The 19,489-nt window shown below is 34.3% G+C and overlaps 2 protein-coding genes across 6 annotated transcripts in view; both read left to right on the top strand.

The window, feature by feature from the left end:
• Positions 1–19,489, top strand: part of LOC137931161 (LIM domain-binding protein 3-like) — a 34,131-nt gene that overhangs the window by 12,184 nt on the left and 2,458 nt on the right. Inside the window, exons 3-15 of one of the 5 annotated variants that reach the window (XM_068774566.1) lie at positions 6,749–6,900; positions 8,331–8,505; positions 9,018–9,148; positions 9,377–9,468; positions 10,149–10,398; positions 10,820–11,008; positions 11,521–11,611; positions 12,176–12,341; positions 13,196–13,219; positions 16,145–16,283; positions 18,602–18,788; positions 18,874–18,994; positions 19,151–19,266. In XM_068774566.1, coding sequence (XP_068630667.1) covers positions 6,749–6,900; positions 8,331–8,505; positions 9,018–9,148; positions 9,377–9,468; positions 10,149–10,398; positions 10,820–11,008; positions 11,521–11,611; positions 12,176–12,341; positions 13,196–13,219; positions 16,145–16,283; positions 18,602–18,788; positions 18,874–18,994; positions 19,151–19,266 — 1,833 coding nt within the window. Of the gene's footprint in view, positions 1–6,748; positions 6,901–8,330; positions 8,506–9,017; positions 9,149–9,376; positions 9,469–9,626; positions 9,772–10,148; positions 10,399–10,819; positions 11,009–11,520; positions 11,612–12,175; positions 12,342–13,195; positions 13,220–16,144; positions 16,284–17,171; positions 18,379–18,601; positions 18,789–18,873; positions 18,995–19,150; positions 19,267–19,489 lie in introns of all 5 variants that reach the window. The other 4 variants (XM_068774568.1, XM_068774564.1, XM_068774565.1 and 1 more) reach the window with 4 other exon arrangements.
• Positions 13,234–16,140, top strand: LOC137930847 (serine-rich adhesin for platelets-like; the record flags this gene model as incomplete). Its single annotated transcript, XM_068774182.1, has 1 exon — positions 13,234–16,140. A coding segment is annotated over exon 1 (2,868 nt), but the record flags the coding sequence as incomplete, so codon positions are not given.

Genomic DNA, 19,489 nt, shown 5'->3' with positions numbered 1-19,489 from the left:
TGGTACAAAAAACACTCTTACGTATAGACGTCATTCAATGTGGTCGATCGACCGATCTTTTACACTAACATCTTTATAACGCAACAAAAGTTCGACCAGTTTTATGTGTAATAACAGTCGCGTAATACTTCAATGTAAATAGATGTCACGCATATTATTTCTAAGTAGTGCAAAGCGTACAGGAAAATTGTTTTTATCAGTCCTCTGCAAATTGCGAGGTTTATTAATAATAATATGCTGCAAGTTTTTGTCGTTACGTCTACATGTTATGTTATCTTATAGTTATTTTCAAATAAGTGATTAGTTATCTAAAGAAGCTTTTACCTCTCATTAACTGTCCCATGACCTCGTTAAAGCAGTTTCAACACTCGTTACCATCTATGCCTATGTATATCGGAGAGGTTTAAAGTTTTGACCACATGCATTCCATCGGGTTATTAGTTAGCAGACAATTGTGCGACAGCTGCTAATTTCGTGTTAACTACTTAAATTTTTAAAGGCAAATGCAAAAAGAATACCGCGCAAGGCGTGACTTTGTTGTTAGGTACCTGTTTAGTTCAATCATCAATTCTTCTGGAAGAATTGGTATCCTATTGATGGCAACCGTGGGATAGAGAGACTGTCACTCGCACAATTTAATAAAGTTATATATAAAGAATATAAATTCAAATTCGATTTCAAAAATACGAAAATCGTAACATAACATAACACAGTACAACAACATACAATATAAACAACACAACACAAGACAACATAACATAACATATCGGTATTAATATCTTTGCATAAAATAACGCACGAGGCAATTTTATTAATTTAATTTGATCTGCAAATTAAATCTAATTTACAAACCCACAAACAATATATTTTTGACACCGTAAACTTCCCACTCTTGGAGTACAAACCTTCTCTCAGCAAGATGGCACCGATATATGTCATGCAACATGTGAGTTAGGATCGGTAGATAAATTAATTTACGTATTCCTGACATGTCTTGTTTGAGGCATTTTAAGTTTTCGTTTATTTTTTTACATTTATGTGACCTTTCGAGTAAAAACATCGTATGTTACACCTGCCAAAGTATGGACACAACAACGTATTGTGCTGTACTCCTAGAATCTATCATCTGCCCGTGGCGCACAATTCGGTCAAGACGTTTAGTAATGTCAGAATAACCGATGTAATGACGGTGATCTCCCGCCTCTAACGGTACTTTAACATGAGATATTGGCGATAGGTTTATTTGCTAGCGACGTACTACAAAAAATCAGATAAAAAGCGTACACGACGTGGTCGAAAAATTCGTCCTCAACAAAATGTCACTGAACTTTTAATTCCCGGATGTACACTTATGTACGTAATATGTAGATATCATACGCGATACTTTATTAAAAAGTAGTTCATTTTAGAGGGTAACCTTTATCATTTCATCTGTTAGTCATAATGTTTTATAAAATAACTAGGGACGGATTGATTTTTCATTTATAAAGATTTTTTTTCCTAATTTTATGAGTAAATCCTTTAATTTGATTTTTAAAAGACAAATACACAAGAACCGACTTTGCCGGAGATGTAATCAAGGACAAAGTTTTGGCTACCTATACTTGAAATGTAACAAATTTTTACTAGTTACATGATCATAAACAGAAATTTTCTATAGTTATTTACTTGTAAAGCATTTATTTAATTAAGAAACGTAATTCAATGCAATAGGACTAATAAATGAGCCGAATAAAAACCGTATATTATTTAGAAATGTCACAAGTAGAATTACTTTGTATTCATGATATTAAAGAGACACGTTTCAAGCTATTTAGTTAATTTTTTTTTGCTTTGCATATATTCAGTGTTTTTTTGGTATGTGTGTTTATGTTATTATACATTTTTATTTCATTATTTTAGGTTAGAATAAGATTTAAATTAATAAATAAATGTAAAACTAAATTAATGGCTTGTTTTAAAAATACCTTTTTTTTACAACTTAAAGTCTGAAATATTATTGCTTATACACAATGTGTTTATGTTGAATACAATACTTAATTCAGCTTTTATTTCCGTATCTAAATGCGATGATAACGTAATTTAAATAATTTGTACATTTTTTGTCACTTAAGAACAAAGATGTACCGAATTAATCGTACAAAATTAATAATTTTATTACAAGGTGTGCCTATATGCACACTATTTGATTATGAAAATAATTTTTATGTTAATTTAGTTATATGGTCTACTGTATTATGATCCAGTCAAGTCAAAAGTAATTTAATAGATCAATAATTATTGTAATTTCTTTAAAAGCATGTGTGAAGTTATGATTACTTTTATTACCAGATTCACTCTTGTTGACCGGAATCGCGGGTAGAGCCAGGACTGGGCACTAGTCGTTGCGTAACTGGACGGGTTTCTTGTTCCGAACACAATCTGAGTCACGTACTGGCAAGGATTTGTTTTGAAACTAGAACGCTGTGCGGCGACAGCGTTCCGTGGATTATCGCCGTTGGTATTTTCTAATTATTTGGCTACGTAGGTATGAAACACCAAGTCGACTTTTCGAGATAATGCGCAGCAGTTCATGTCGCCTTAATTATAGTTACAAGTAATATACAAAGATACAGAGACATAGTATTTACGATTGTTTAGATAGATGTACATTTACATTTTTGAGATTTCAATTTTAGGAAATCTTTCTGATTTTTAGATGATTTTCTTCTGGCGCTTCTTTAAAAAAACATAAATTCTTTGACACTAATCTTAAGATTAGACTAGTTGGACCGACGACATAGCTGAGTCCTTGGAAGTTAAAGGATGCAGGCAGGGCAAGACTGACCATTGTGGCGATCCTTGGAGGAGGCCTATGCATTGCGGTGGGAGTCTATCGGCTGATAAAACCAAACTCCTTGATCATGAACTTCGATCTAAGGGTGCATGTCGCCTCTCTCTTTGTCCATTTTTTCATGTCCCTTCTCAGCGCCACCCATTCCTTTTTTTTGCCAGTTGCATTGATCGTTTTCACTTCGTAATTTTATTGTTCTAACGAACGATCCTGTTACGTGCTACATGACTAGCCCATTTTCATTCAAGTGTGAATGCCTTGTTTTTTGCTTAATTAAAGTATTTTTTTATTTGGTGTTCTTTTAATATTTTGATATTGAATTACTTTTGTTACATTTTTTTGTTTGTCTTTTCTTTATTTATGAACTTATCTATATTACAGTTTAGAAATAGACCCATCTTTTATCACGAAAATCGAAAAGATAAAGTTGCACCATTATTTTCCTTGGAGGCATTAATAGGTCTCCTTGGGTAGTTATGTTAAAAATACTAATAATGCCTATACCGTTATTACCTTGGTTAAAATATAAGCGCTGTTAGATTTCACATAAGATGTTATATGAAATGTAATGTGTTAGTAATGTAAACAAAGAGACCTTTTAAAAACCACATTATTAAGAGTTATCTGTGCAAAAAGCCAATGTCAAATTAATCAACTAGATTAGCTCAAGTATTGTACAAAGTCAATGGTTTATTAGTAACAAAAATGTAGGTTAAATGTATGTCTAACCTTGTTAATTCGAGGTTAAAAAAAGTAAACTTGGGCAGAAAATAAAATTCTATCGTTCAGATCCAAGATTTTGATGAAAAAACTTTTATTGAAATCTTTCTACATATATTCCTGTTATACTTAGTTCTGTAAGTGTTGTTGTTCGTTAAATATTTAAATTTTGTATGGTAAGGGCCTGGAACCACAAAGACCGGAATGACAATTATCAGAACCGTACTTGGCTATATAAACAAGAATTGTAAACTATTATTAACAATAATAAGGGGATCTCTTGATAGATAGTTCTGCCGTTACTTTTAAAAAAAATAATGTTATAATCGACAAATGTGATTTTGAATTAATAAGATTATTAATATATTATTGATTGAAGAATTAATTTGTCTTTATGAAATTTATTATTTCTTGAATGTGGATCCGTGGGGCGGCTGGAAGTAAACATTAACGAAAACGTAATATGTCGTGACCTCGCATGGCGGGCAGGACGGGACCGCATTTAATCTCTCGTTCTTGTATTTCTGCTGCCGTATAAGGCATGTGCGCGCGCCAGCCGAGTTAAGAGAACTGTCAAAGAGTAAAAATAAAATATTTAATCAAGGAAATATGTGAATCACTAAGAACGAAACGAAGGAAGTTGATTCTTCCGAGGTCAATTTGCTAGTTTTAGATAATAAGTAGGAAATATCACATGGCCGTGCTTTAGCATCAGAGTTCATATTTTTAATGATTATCTCTTTTTGAATTGAGAACAAAATGTATTTATTTCACTATAACTGGCATAACATTTATTATTAAATACATCCAGTGAACTAAATTATTCATTTTTACCTTTGGCGTAAAAACGGTAATATTTTCTTATTTGATCCCATGCTTCGGTGCTGTATGCCGGTAAAGATTTTAAATATTAATATCTGGATGTAAAATCGCAAGCAATCGCAATGTTGGTAAATTAATGAATCGAATAAGCAGTGTTTATCGAAATGCGCGTCTACGTCATGAAATCTTTGTCGAGGGGTAGACTAGCCGAGGTCATTGCCAACGACTTTGCGGCAGGAAGGAGGTTATTTCTTACGGCATGCAATTTTACTAACACTCATCATAGCAGGAAAATTAACTGAGAAAGTTACAATGGTCACACGCGCAACCTTCACAGTTTACCTTTTTTCGTGTTCTAGTCTCTAGGGTATAATAAATGATGTGCACTGCTATTGTTATGTTGTTGTACGCTGAAAATATGTTATTTTAGAATATGTGATACCTTCGAAGATCTGTGATAAACCGCATAGCATGGCGCAAAATAAACCTTTATTTTTTAATTAACATTTCTTTATACAAACCTAATAACTTAAAATTAAGAGGGCGCGTGTTTTGTATTTGTAGTCCATTATGATCACTTAGTCCAGGGTGAAGTTAAAAGAAAGAAGTAAACGCGAAATGATTTCACATGTTTAATTGAAAATTAAAGCCAATATATTTATTGAAAGTCTGTTGTTATCGTTATTTAGTGGCTTTGTGTTCTCTCTTATAGTTACAAATATGAACCCAGTGATTTTATGAAATTGATACAAGTAAAATCAATATTTTATTTAAAACAATAGTGGTAATTTGTATAAAACAAAAGTTTAACGGCTTAGACCAGAGTAATTACCGATTCTGAACTGGCATGAACACATTACGAAACGATAAATTCCGACGTAGAGGAGCGTCGTGCGTGAAGCTTTTTGCGCGCGAAGGCAAAAGCGAAAAAAGTTGCCATCGCACAAGCGACGCAGTCCAGTCCAGACGGGTTGCGAGCGCTGATCTCATCGTGACGTCACCGCCGCTTCCTTCCGCCCCTCGCCTCGCATTCCGTACTAAAATACGCCGACGTCTGGTCTAGGAATCAGATGTCTGATAAAATCCAGGGCACATAGATGTACAACTTGCGCGACTCAAGTCACTTACTGGTTTTAATTATGCAGACTTCTTTTTATTACAAATTCTCTATATTACTTTATTACATTTCTCATTACTACACTGTTTTGTTTTTTTTTTTCAACAAACTCAAGGTAGAAAGTAAAATTAAAATTCAAAATATTTTTATCAAGTAGTCATTTACACGCACTTTGCAACCAGCATTTATTTTAACATAAGTATAGCTACAATCGGCTCCGAGTGTTGATCTGCTGAGAAGAGCCGGCCACAAACTCAACAGTTGCACTTTTCAAATGAAATTTAACAATATTATATAAAGCAAAGTATGCGTTATGTCAAAATTACATACTTATAACGAATAGTACTTAATAGTTTTAATGTGTTTAAAAAAATAATACTTGTTCATTTTTATTATTTTAATTGCAACGTCCATAAACAAGAAAATGTGATTGATATTCGTTTATTTTTAGCTTATAGTTAATTGCGGTTTCAGATTAATAGAAGTAACGTTAATAACAACATCGTGTGGTTTCGTTGTCGTAACAGATTCTGGTTATGACTAAGAAATAACCAAAACAACTTTTGTTGAATTATAAGAAATAACAATGTTATTATTTAAGTTCTAAGCTTACAGGCCAGAAGTGGACGACCCACGGCTGAAATAATGATGAAATGATAATGATGATCATAAATACATATATATATATATATATATATATATATATATATATATATATATATATATATATATATATATATATATGTATATATATATATAATTACAAAACATCAAATATTTTTTTCTGGTAATTTTATATTGATTTAAATATTGTCATACTATAATTTTAAAACATTACATAAGCCATTCCCGAGACGTGTTGTATTACACTTGGAGTAATAAGTCACCGGCACTGGCTTATTTACTTTACCATTATTCTCTAAAAAATACTATCAGAATATTCATTAATTATAACTAAAATGATAAAATTTTTATTAACAAACACTTATAAATTCTTCTAATGTCTCTATGTAAAAAAAGTCGCGCTTTTGTTTATTGTCTTAAATATTATAGTGACAGCCATTTAAAACATTAAATTAACATCAGATGAATATATTTCAAGACCGGCCATTGTGACTATCATTGGGGCAGACCATACGGACTTTTATATATGGACTTTTATAGGCTGAAATGATTGAACGAATTAGTGTTAGAAAAAAAAAAATCGCGTAAAAAAGAATTAGGTATAGCTTTCCGGAAATTTTGTCTGTTTGCAGGTGAACGGCGGCAGTGCAGCGGAACGTGCAGGGCTGCAAGCAGGGGACGCCGTGATCCGCGTCAACAACACCGACGTATACAATCTGCGACACCAGGAGGCTCAAGATGCAATCCGGGCCGCAGGCGTCGCTCTCGAACTAACCGTGCAACGGTAATCATCTCCTAGGTTGCTTATAAAAATGGTCAAAATTTATATTAAAATATCGGAGGTTATGTATGCATCTGGTTATCAAATTATATATAGTTTATGTATCATATAAAAATGAAAAGCAATTAAGAGGTACTGTTAAACGCAAAACACTTAAACAGTTCATGTATTTCTTTTATATATTTTTTTACAATTTTTTAGGGCTTGTGGAAGGTTCTTATGAAGAGAAAACATTATAAAATGACCTGTAAATGGCAATAAAGTAGATAAAGGCATTAAAAAACACCTGCTTGTAACTGTCACACATTTGACGAAAATCAAAAGCAAAAAGTCATTTTGTACGAGTATTCAAATAAATAACATCGTGTATCTAAAACATTTCAATGAGAATACAATCTCACTGTTTCTAAAGTTTTGTATTCACAATTTGTATATAAAACCTATTTTTGGAAGTATTCGTTGTTTTGTGGAGCAACAATTCTGATTTAAAAAAATTTAGGTGGTTAAAAAATACGCGATATTTTCCACACTGTGAGTCAGGTATGGACGATGTTCTGGCGAGAGTTACGACTTTAGTTGTAACACATAAATAGTACGCAGGCGGGCTTGTTTGTTACCTTTAAATGCTCTTGAGTATTTATATTTAGAACAAATATTTTATAACACCTACGAATATATCGAGTACATGATTAGATATTTTGGTCTATACAACATTACTTCAAAGTTATTAATAACAATAAGAACCTGATATTATTCTATTTACTTCTATAGGTAACTAAACTAATTTATAATATTGCTATATATGCTATTTTATTCAGCGTAATATCCTCAAACATAATATCACACGGCACACAAAAATATTTTTGTGCAGGAACAATACTAGTAAATAATAAAAAAAAAATAAACTACTACATTTACATGAATATTTTTGCTATATACTAGCGAATTATGATTACAGACTATGATTGCAGATTTGAACTCGTGAATATATTTTTAAGTGTCATAATTTAAATACTTATGAAAAAAATAAGGACGAACAAATGATGACAAGAAATAAAAATAAACTCGTAACGCCTATATTTCCTCTTCAAAAAGTTATCAAATTCTTCATAGGTATGAATGTATGTATACAAAATAAAGTTTCACAGGATATTTCAGACCTTTCTTTTTTTAGGTTTAAATCTAAAATTAATAGCATATTATTAAATAAATCTTATTAGAATGTCGAAGAGTTTTAGTTGATCGAAATGTAAACCTTGGTTTCTTGAGCCATTTGAATGTTTAATATTATTTATTGTATTATATTATGTAGAAATTTCATTTAAAAATAACAAATTGTTGAGTTTCTGGCCGACTCTTCTTTCCAATGTTGCTCGAACTTGAATAAAGATCATTTGAATTTAAATTTTTAAACTGAAAATATAACTTCGCAGCGGCGGAAGTACTTGGCGTCCTAGCGTGACACCTACGGGAAGCCTGCCTCGTCCGGGAACACGACCACTAGGATCAGCTCCTGCACCCGTCACTACTACTTCGCTGAAGGCGACGCCGCAACCGTCGCGTAATTTTGGCTCTGGGCACAACAGTGTAGCCAAACCATTTGGCTACGTATGTTTTATATTTTTTTAGTTTTATTTCAACTTGGTGTAATTAAGACTGACTATGAATTAACTATTAAGTCGCGGCTAATGATGTTGAGAACGCTTAAATAATAATTAACACGTTAACTGGTACTGACGTATTTAACGCTACTACAGAAGTCGTGCCAACGCCACGGTAATCTTAAAGGAAATACCAATCTCAAACGAAAACAAAATGTAACTCTGCTTCCTTCAAACCAGTTGTCTTTTTTTAATTGCCACTTGTTGATCATTTTGTCTTAAGTTACATTTCCAAAACTAATGTTTTCCGAAATTACATTTTATATCATGGGAATTGGTATATTTTTTTGTCAAATAGTACGCGCTTGCATACAAAAAAAACATCTTTGTTTTTGGCAAAGCCTAAATACAAAGGATAATTACATGAGGTGGTGATATTTTTATAGACGAGTGTCTTTATTGTCTAGTGAAGATGATAATTGCTGTGTAAAGAATGTAATGATTTTTATTTGATTTCAGATGAACGGCAATGACTCTGGAAAGGGCCTTGTTAATAAACAGTACAACAGTCCGGTGAGCATGTACAGCGACAAGACAATTGCGGAAACCCTTTCCGCGCAAACCGAGGTGCTTGCAGGCGGAGTGCTTGGGTATGACCTTATTAATTTTTTTTCCATGTTTTACAAACAAGGTTGTAACTTCTGTATATTTTTCGATAGATGTACTAAAATTAAAAAAAAAAAACCTAAAACCTGTCTATTAAAGCAGTGGTTATGCGTATCATATCTTGCAAACTATTATAGTTTTTATAAACCTTTCTTAATATCTAGGTGGACAACTAATAGATACTAAACTAAAATTTATTTCTTTAATGGCAGAGTCAATTTCAAAAAGAACGAGAAAACTTACGACGCCGAAAAAAGCGCAGTGTTTAAGGTTTTACAAGAGGAACAGAATGATCCGGAACCAGGTAAAAATACTTTAAAACTTTCAAAACAACATATAGGTTAAGAATTATGCCAATTTTTGTTACAATTTAAAATACTGTAAAAGTTCTTGAAAGATTAAAATCTTTTGAAGTGTTACTTTTGAAACTTACTCAAGTTGTCTAAATTAACTGCGGAGTAGAAGCAGGCGGAGCACCCGTGTCCCCCGCGCCTGTGACGGGCCTGCGACATGTGCCCGCGCCTGTGGCGAAGCCCGATGCGCCGCTAAACACAGGCGGCTTGCCTCCCGGCCAGAACATTTGCGAGGAGTGCGAACGGCTCATTACGTAAGTCGGACATCCGCGGCCCGACACGGTTGCACACATCGCACGGCGCTCCTTTTTCGGAATTGTTTACTTTTACATGACATGTCTTATTCAGATCATAGTGCAAATTCAACGAGGCGTGTTAATTATATTTACGAACATTTGTTTCACGTACGTTAACCTTACTCCCCTATCAAATTATAGGTGCTCAGTGTTAGTGGCTTCTAGTGTAAATTTAAAGATAATTTCCAACTATTCGGAGCAGGTTCAAATTTCCTCCTAATGTTTCTATTTGTGTAAAAGCATAGGTAACGATGGAACCACCTTTGTTAGTTTTATGGTTTCATTTGCTTGCATTGACTGCTTAAATGTTATAATAATATATTGCGGGTCGGCAGAGGCGTGTCAGTTTTACTCGAGAGCGAGCGTGTGTCGGGCTGGTTCGCCCGGCGCGTTGCACGTGTCGCACGCACGCTCGAGAACGCCGCGTGTGGAGGCCGAGCCGCGTGGAACCCACAAGCCAAGTGCCCCGCGCTATCTGACACCAGAACCTGCACACCGACCGAGCCTACCTCTAAGCCCAAGACCGGACCATGCCGCCATCACCACCGAAACACCTATTTGCTCCGAGTGTAGTGGCCACATTATGTAAGAGGCCGTACGAGGAATGCCTTACGTTGTTGCAACCGTGTCGATCTGTGTAGTAGTTAAATTACTCACGCACTGTGTTTCGCCAAACGGTGTCTTGTAGAAACGCTGCGAATGGCAACCATACTTATCTATTTATTGTATTTACGCTAATAACCTTTGTTTATACATTTATCATACTTCATAAACCTAAAATTTATCATTACATCATTTAGATAACTGTATTGAAGTAAATCAATGTAGGTATGCTGTAGTATCGCTAAGCATGCCAACACTTGCATCGCGTTCGGACGAGCACAGATATTGCCTAAAAGGTATCGCACTAGATTTAGTGAGCATGTTAATTTAAAATCTATATCTATCAAGCTTTACATTGAAAAACGTTAAACATCGGGTAATAAGTAAATGTATTGAAATGCAGCGGGGTGTTCGTGCGCATCAAAGACAAGAACCTCCACGTGGAGTGTTTCAAGTGCTCGACATGCGGCTCTTCTCTGAAGAACCAAGGATACTACAATCTGAATGGCAAGCTGTACTGCGACATACACGCGAAATTAGTGGCCCGTCAGAACCCGCCTGCGCCAAACCTGGAGCCGGTCACGGTACCGCCGTAAGTTATCTAATTATTCATCTTATTAGCAGCCGGTAGACGCCCATTGCAAGTTTTAGGTTCCCCCATGGATCACAACGATAACCGATCATGCGCTGCCCGTGTCCAGAGACTTTCCGCGTCCACTTAATATTATATTATTGCTAAAGTTCCATTGGTTGTCCATTGGTTCTCAATATAATAGATATTGTTACAATGGTTTGCAAAACAAGTTTGTTTACATACATATTCACAAAAAGGTCGTCTGTCCACCATGTGACCTTGTGGGTGGATGTTCTATGCTTCACTTGTCAGTGGCTTCTACTCCAGAACCTAAGCCAGCGGCGACCATGACTTTCGCGCGCCGTGTGGCCTGCCACTTGCACTTATCGGGCCCCACATATTGCCATGTTATTATTATTTATCTTTAACTTGAATACCTCTGAAGGTTACATATCTTATTTTCTGTAATAATTATGTAATTTTTAACAATTGATATTTAATAACAATAACGTAATGCACTTTATTTTCAGAGGCAGTCGTGTTCCCTCAAATACGTACACAACTCCGCTGCCTCCACTTGCCACCAACAACTATACCAACGGGTCTTCTTCAATGTTTAGCGTAAGTACTTGTTAAATAATATCAAATAAATATAAAATAATCTGCTTAAACTTAATACAAAATCTCTTTGGCTGCACATTGTGTGTCTGGCTTGTTATGATGACTTTAAAAAGGATATATTTTCAAGTTCTGAATAAATTCAGAAAAACTTTATTTTTTTTTGTCAAAATGATGAGATAAAGAAAAATATGTTATAAAATGCAGAACCTTTTATATGCTATTGTCAAGATTTTGTTTTCTGAAGTGATCGTAGTGTTTGCCAGGTAATAGCAACTGAGCAAGTCGAGGTTCGGCTCTCTCGAATGTCCTTGGGTCGTAATGTAAACGGATATTATTGACGAGCGATCTGTAAACTCGGCAGCCTCCCAATCTGAAGAAATTGTAATCAGGAGCGGCTTGAGCTGGGCGTTTCCAGGTGACCCTCGAGCTATGCTACCTTAAAAGAAGTTTTTATGCCAAATGCCCTCTGCGTCTTGTCCCCTATTGCCACAGCGTAGTAGTGCAAGCCAGGTAAAAAAAAACCACTATTGAAACAAACTTCACATTTGATTGGTTATATTTTAGCCGTCGAGCAATCTATCCGGCTCTGGACCGAAGCCTTTCGGTTCTTCGCTGGGATCCGCATACTCGCCGTCTTTGTCACCGCGTAGTGCGCCGATGTCTCCTGCTCGGCCAGTGGCGGCCCCAGTGCCTCCGCCAGGACTTACTGCGCCCGCTCCGTTTGCACCAAGTAAGCGAGTTACATTTGCTATTTAATCAGAACAAACACTACACCGCAGAGTAACTACCTAGAATGACATTTGGTTTGTGTATAACGACTCCTATTGACGAAAAAATATATTTAAAACTTTTTATTTCCATGTTCTTATTCCATGAATTTAAATTCAACGAAATATAATGATTGTAAAATTCCTAGAGCCCAAAAGTGAACAAACATATTTACTAGTGTTTTATATGTCACTATATTGACATTTATGCGGCGATACAACAAAACCGTAAAAGTTTGTTCATAGTCTGTATTTCTTTGATATAATATAATATCTTAAATTTCTTCACTTTACTTTTACTACGTTTACTTTTTTCACAATGAGATTAATTTGTTTAGGATTAGACAGAACATAGGATGTTAACAACAAATTAAGTATGTTGTCTTTAAATTAATAATGAAACTAAACGTTTTGATGAAGTAACAACAACTTTATAAAAAATGAAAGTAGGATATTTTGACCGTAGTATTAGAAGAATTAATAGAACCCCTTTCTATAATAATATCCTCTGAGAAAAGGTACGTCTGATAACGTTAGAAGAATTTAGCATTTATTCTACAGGAAATACACAGGAAAATGTGTAGAATTAGGAAAAAGTATTTATAGTTAATTATTTCTATTGTTTTATATTTAAAATAAAGTATTAGTAAGGAATTTAAATATACAACAATTCAAATAATTTTTCATGCAGGTATACAAATAAAATTTATGGGTTATTTTCAAAATTATTTCTAATTATAGTGCAATGACCTACGATGGTTAAAAAATGACAACAAAATTTTAAATTTAAAAATAAAACTGTATTTATTTTTGACAGAGGGCCCTGTTTCCATTTTTAAAGGTAAATAATTATGAACAGGTTTATAAATAGATGCTGAGCAGCTTGAATTGGCTATGTACAAATGGAAATTGCAAAGAACTGTATATACGCTAAGAGAGCAGCCAATGTTACTTGCGACTTTAAACATAACTTTTTATCCTGACATTCTGTCCCTCTTTACTCATAAGTCATATTCATTATATTTACATAATATTATATCACATTTATGCTTTTACTCAATTTTCACTTCAGTCTATTATCGTAATAAACCCAAAAAAAATTTCAGTATGACTAATGATATTTTCATTTATTTTTCCCTTCCCCTATTTTTGATAATTGTTAATAACGCAATACTAATAGGTCAAAATGTTAAAAGCATTATATGGCCACCGCCATCGAACCCTCCTGATGGTGATGATATACGAAAAGACAATCTAAACTCTGTAGAAAAAGAATGCGCGGGAGAAAAATATAATCAATACGTTAAAAAAGAAAACTATGGTTTAAAAACATTCAGCAATGAACAGAAATGTTCGGAAAAGGTATCAAGAGAACAAACAGCAGTGAATAATTCCAATGTTTCATTCAGTACAGCTACGATGTCGACAGCTGCAAGTTCTTCATCCCAATCTGCGTTTATGGTTCAAAGTACACAATCTGGTCTGATACAACAAACCACAAGTAGCGTGAAATCGGTTACAGAACATGCGTCTTCACAGAATGAAACTTTATCAGTTTATGAATCACAATTAAACCCAAAAGATTTTAGTCAACTTTCTATAGACAATCGTTTTGAAGATAATACAATACAGTCACACGTTTCAAAAGAATCCTCTAATTTGGAATCCTCTACTAAAACAATTTCTAAAACAGCAACAACTTTCAATCAAGAAAAGCAAATTTCACATGCCGGGGTCAATATTACGAAAGATATAAATAAATTAACATGCAATAAAGGTAAGGCACAAAATGTGCAATACTTGCCTGACACAATATCTATTTCAAAACAAAGTTCTGAAAAGAAAGTAAAAACGGAAATGAAAGAGCAAGAAATTAATAGAACTATTTCAGTTAGTTCGGTATCAGAAATAATTCCCGAAAGTTTTACTTCGACTCTATGCTCAACTGAAAAATCGGGTTTACTGTCTTTTTCTAACTTAAATGAAAAACCAAAAATGACCCCAAGCTTTCCCGAAGATAGGGCAACCATAGAAATGAAACCAAAGATCACTCATAATATAGATCAACAAATAAAACGAAACACTCCGTCAAAACCAATAAAAATAAAAGATGCTTCACGCATAACTAATGAACGTATGTCTCAAGAGCAAACAGATAACAAAAAAGATATGGCCTTCTTAGGTTCTTCTACGGCAATGCAGGACCCATCTATAGGGCGTGTTTCTCTTAGAGATGCACTTACAATAGCTCCAGAACGACCTTACAGTCCTTTTTGTTTCTCAAATATTCCAAAATATTACACATGGTCATCTGCAGAAAAAAATCCATGTCCTCTTGATTCAGATATAATGTTCGAGTCACCTATCCTTAAAGAAAGTAATCAAAGTATAATACAGCAGAATCCAAGCGATGTACCATCGTCTGCAGTGCCAACGTCAGCTTTCAAGCCGGTCGCTAAGCAGGTATTTCCGCCGCCAAAACCAGAAGAGTTTGCGACACATTCTAACTCAGCTTTGGAGAAAGGACAGTCAAACCTTACAAAAACAATTCCAGGAAGTCATGAAATAACGAATACTGAAATTAAATCTGGTCACTATACTGCTACAAGCACATGTCAAATGAATACAGAAAATTTTTCATTTATTGAAACAGCACAGAAGTGTTCTGAAAAATTAGATAATACTGATTTTTCTTCAAGAATGTCAGACAAGGCAACATTCAACTCTGAATTGGTTGATAACAGATTTGATTCTGTAACAAATCCTGATCAAATTCTTTCACAAAAAATTATAACACCAGACTTTTATAATGCCGCTGCCAGTTCGACGAAAAAAAGAGCATCTACTCTACCGTCTAGCCAACGAATTCAACAAGATCACATTGCTTCTACAGCGTTTCAGCCTGTTACAGAAGAAGTAGCTGTTAGTGCTTCACCAATAAGAAGTCGACCTACTACCCCGAGTTTAATCAATAAACCAGCTCCTATTATCCCTCACTATCAGATGAATTTAGTAACTGTAGAACATTCAGCTCCTAGAAGCCAGCTGTATGAGCCTTCAAGCACAGAGGTCAGTCGATCTTCTACACCCTTGCATCAGTCACGATCTCCAGGTCAAATTATTCATAGCGGCAACTTGAAAGCTCAAGCACCACGTATTAAAGGGTCTGCATTGCAAGAACTATCAGAACACATAGGCCCCGTTAATTTAACAACCGATCATGAAAAGGTGCAAAAAGAGATCCAAACTAATGTTAGTTCTAATCTTTATGCTCAAAAAAATCCAGAACAATATTTAATCTTGAATGAATCCGGAGGTTTCAATTTAGAATGTCAAACGGAAAATTATAAAAAAGGAACCATTGATTTAAGCGAAGATTCTTTGATCAATAAAAATTATGGACAAAAACAAATGCAAACTCACAATGCAAGCGAGTATGGAAATACACAAACAGTACAGACTTTTAAGAAAACGTATGAAGAGTTTGAGCAGATGCAAAGGGCTAAAGTCGTAGAAATCAAAAAGGAGGGTTCGATTTTATCTGAACCATGTCAACAAATCAAATCTAACTTTCAGCCATCTAACACCTCCAGACATGTGTTTCCGCCGCCTGTTATGAATTTGTCAGTCACCCACGAGAATTCACCTTCTAATATAACTAATAAGTCTGTTGCAACCGCTACCAAACAATCTGGATTTTATGAACCTATTCCTTCAATTTCTGGTGCTAACCATGGTCCAGTGTGTGATCCTACCCCATCGACAGGTTCGAGTGTAGGAGGTGCCGCTCGTGGCAAAGCTTTCGGTGTTTCATCGGCACCGAAACGTGGCAGAGGTGTTTTGAACAAAGCTGTTCTACCGGGTTCTCGTGTACCTCTTTGCGGTTCTTGCAATGGGAACATTAGGTGATTAGATAGTAAAATGACTGTTGTTTTGTGTGCTGCATGAATAAACTAAGATTTTTCGATTTAAATTTGTAGAAAATTGAATAGTATGAATGTTTTGTTGGTTAAAGAAATAAATACCGCAACTTTATTATCTAAACGACGCGAAATACTAATAATTAACACAGCTTAAAAAATGTGTTGTTGGTTTTTTTTCTAACAGTTAACGAAACTTTAGATCCACGGCAACCGTGCATAAAATGAATATAAAAGTCAAGATAAAGATATACTTTTAAGTGAAATCGCAAAAATGGCCTTGTTAAAGATATACAAGGAAAAATAAAATCTGTTGACCATATACAAACCATGGCCAACAAAATTCAAGACACTGTTGTTAATAAACATCCTCTAAGTTCAGATACCAATTCAACAGAAAATTAGTCGTGCTTATAAGTTACGAATCGTTTTATCTTCAACAAAATCTCTTGATGAAGTCAATGGATATTCACCTTTTCCACCTTCAATACCTACCACGCCCGTGCCAACAATGGATGGAATGGAATGGAAATGGTTCTTCTAGTTTCGTTGACGACGCGTGTAAAGAAAAGCCTGAAAATAACATTACGTATTTTTTAGAGGTGATAAATTATAATCAAATGTATACGAGTATAAGTCGTACCACCACTTTGCGGTTCGTGTAATAGGTACATTAGGGAACAAATTGTATAATGAGTGTTGTTTTGTGTGCTACATAAATAAAGTTAAAAATTAACTAAACTTGTAAAAAACTTAATAGTCTGTGTGTTTTTATTTAGTGAAATTAATACAGCGTCGTTATTTCTGAGCGATGCGAAATACTAATTATTAACACGCTTTAAAAATATGTTGTTGTTTTATTTTTTTTAACAGTTAACGAAACGCAGATTCACGGCAGCCCTGCAAAGAGTGAATTTAAAAGTCAAGCTGAAGAAAGACTTATAAGGAAAATGGCAAAAATGGCCTTGAATGGCTACGAGATTGGTATACAAAGAAAAATAAAACCTGCTGATCATATACAAAGTATGGCCAACAAAATACAAGACACTGTTGTTACCAAACATCCTTTAAATTCAGACACAAGTTCAACAGAAAATAACAGCCGTGAAAATACATTACGAAGAACTATAAATAAAAGTTTTGATGATATCCGTAAAACATCTGAGAATAATTTCATCAACTCTAAGAATACTTTATCTTCAGCAAAATCTCTTGATGATGATAACGGATATCCACCGATTCCACCCCCGATACCTACCACGCCCGTACCAACATTGGATCTGCCAAGTACATCTATTTTAAATACAGTAAATATGAAAACCCCAAGAAAACAAACAGAATATGCTTTGAAAAGTTCGGATAATAATTTGTCTTCACTAAGCATATTGCAATCAATAAATAATTCTGATAAATCATCAAATGGAAGTGGTTATTCCAGTTCTAATGACGACATGTACAAAGAAAAGCCTGAAAATAACATTACTAATGGAAATATATTACGCAAAAAGACAAGCTTTGAAAAACCTTCATTTTTAGATGGATTGAACACAATAAATCAAGATGTATGTAAATCAGAAATAAAAACTGACAACAATTATTCTAACACATTAAATAAACGCAAAATCTTTGAAAGACATGACGATTTGAATAATTCAAACGAGACATATAAAAATAAAGTTAATAATGATTGGACAGGATTGAACCAAACCAATACACTTAGTAAATCTCCCAATGCAGGATGCAGTAAAAGCAATTTAAATAACGAAGAATTCTCCAAAAAGTTGTCTAATAACTTGTATGATAATGCGCTCAATGTATTGAAACCTATTAATACGGAGAAAAATATTTCAAGCACTTTGGAAAATGTTAACGGTGATAAAGAGTACAATGATATAGAAACAAAATCAGATAATACAGAAACTGAAACAGTGGTGAAACGGAGAGAAAAGAAAAAAAAAAGCAATGATGATGGTAGAAGAGATTCCCGTATTGTTCTACGACCATTAAGTACTATGACATCTGTAGACGTAGCTGAAGGACAATACCCAGTATGCCACATATGTGACAAAGCTATTACAAGGTAAAGTAAATTGTAAAAGCTTATTCACAACAAAGATTCAAGAAATTAAAGTAAGAACCGTCGGATTGTTTTGCATGGTCGTTTATTAAAACATGCATGGTTTTGTCAATTCTCACAATGTCTGAATTATAAATGTCTAATAACTGCCTTTAAAATTTTACATTACTTGATAGGCAATAATGTATTTGAAAAAAACATTCAATAACTCATATTACACTTTCAGGGGTCCATTTATAACAGCTTTAGGCCGTATTTGGTGTCCAGAACATTTTGTTTGTGTAAACGCAACTTGTCGTCGTCAGCTACAAGACATTGGATTCGTCGAAGAAAATGGTCAACTCTATTGTGAATTTTGTTTTGAACAATACATCGCTCCTGCTTGCGACAAATGTCATGCCAAGATCAAGGGTGTAAGTCTTTATTACATATTGAAAATTAACGTCCTTATAATGTTCAAAATATTTGTTAGTCGAACATGGTATTTATTTTTTGCAGGATTGTTTAAATGCCATCGGGAAACATTTCCATCCTGAGTGCTTCAACTGCGTTTATTGCGGTAAACTGTTTGGTAACAATCCGTTCTTCTTAGAAGACGGTCTGCCATATTGTGAAACAGGTAATTGTTTTCGTTAAAATAAAGCAAACATATAATAGCATACTTATAACTTTAAAACACTATAAGAAATGTAGGTCGCAACTTACTGTAAATCATTTTTTTTTTAAATTGCTTCTATATAATTGAAATTTGATTTTCTTGATTAAAAACTTACAGACTGGAACGAGCTGTTCACCACTAAATGTTTCGCCTGCGGGTTCCCCGTTGAGGCGGGCGACAGGTGGGTCGAGGCGCTCAACAATAACTACCACAGTCAGTGCTTCAACTGCACGGTGCGTATGATGCAAGCCTACTAATATAAATACAATCGAGAAAAAATTGAACAATTGTCCTTAATCAAAGGAATAACAAATGTCTAATTACCTTGTAATACTTTACATATCGAAAAGTAAAATGCACAATTAAATGTTTTTGAATACATTATTGATTACGTAAAATAGTCAAAACTGTACGCATCAGTTTGCATATTGCAATTTTATTACATAAAATTTTTGT

The sequence above is a fragment of the Battus philenor genome, unplaced genomic scaffold, assembly GCF_028537555.1.
Source record: "Battus philenor isolate CCGP_79_NKW_IND1 unplaced genomic scaffold, ilBatPhil1.0.hap1 SCAF_7, whole genome shotgun sequence".
Classification (NCBI taxonomy): domain Eukaryota; kingdom Metazoa; phylum Arthropoda; class Insecta; order Lepidoptera; family Papilionidae; genus Battus; species Battus philenor.
Note: the sequence above shows the minus strand (reverse complement) of the source record. Positions and strands in the feature narration are given on the sequence as shown.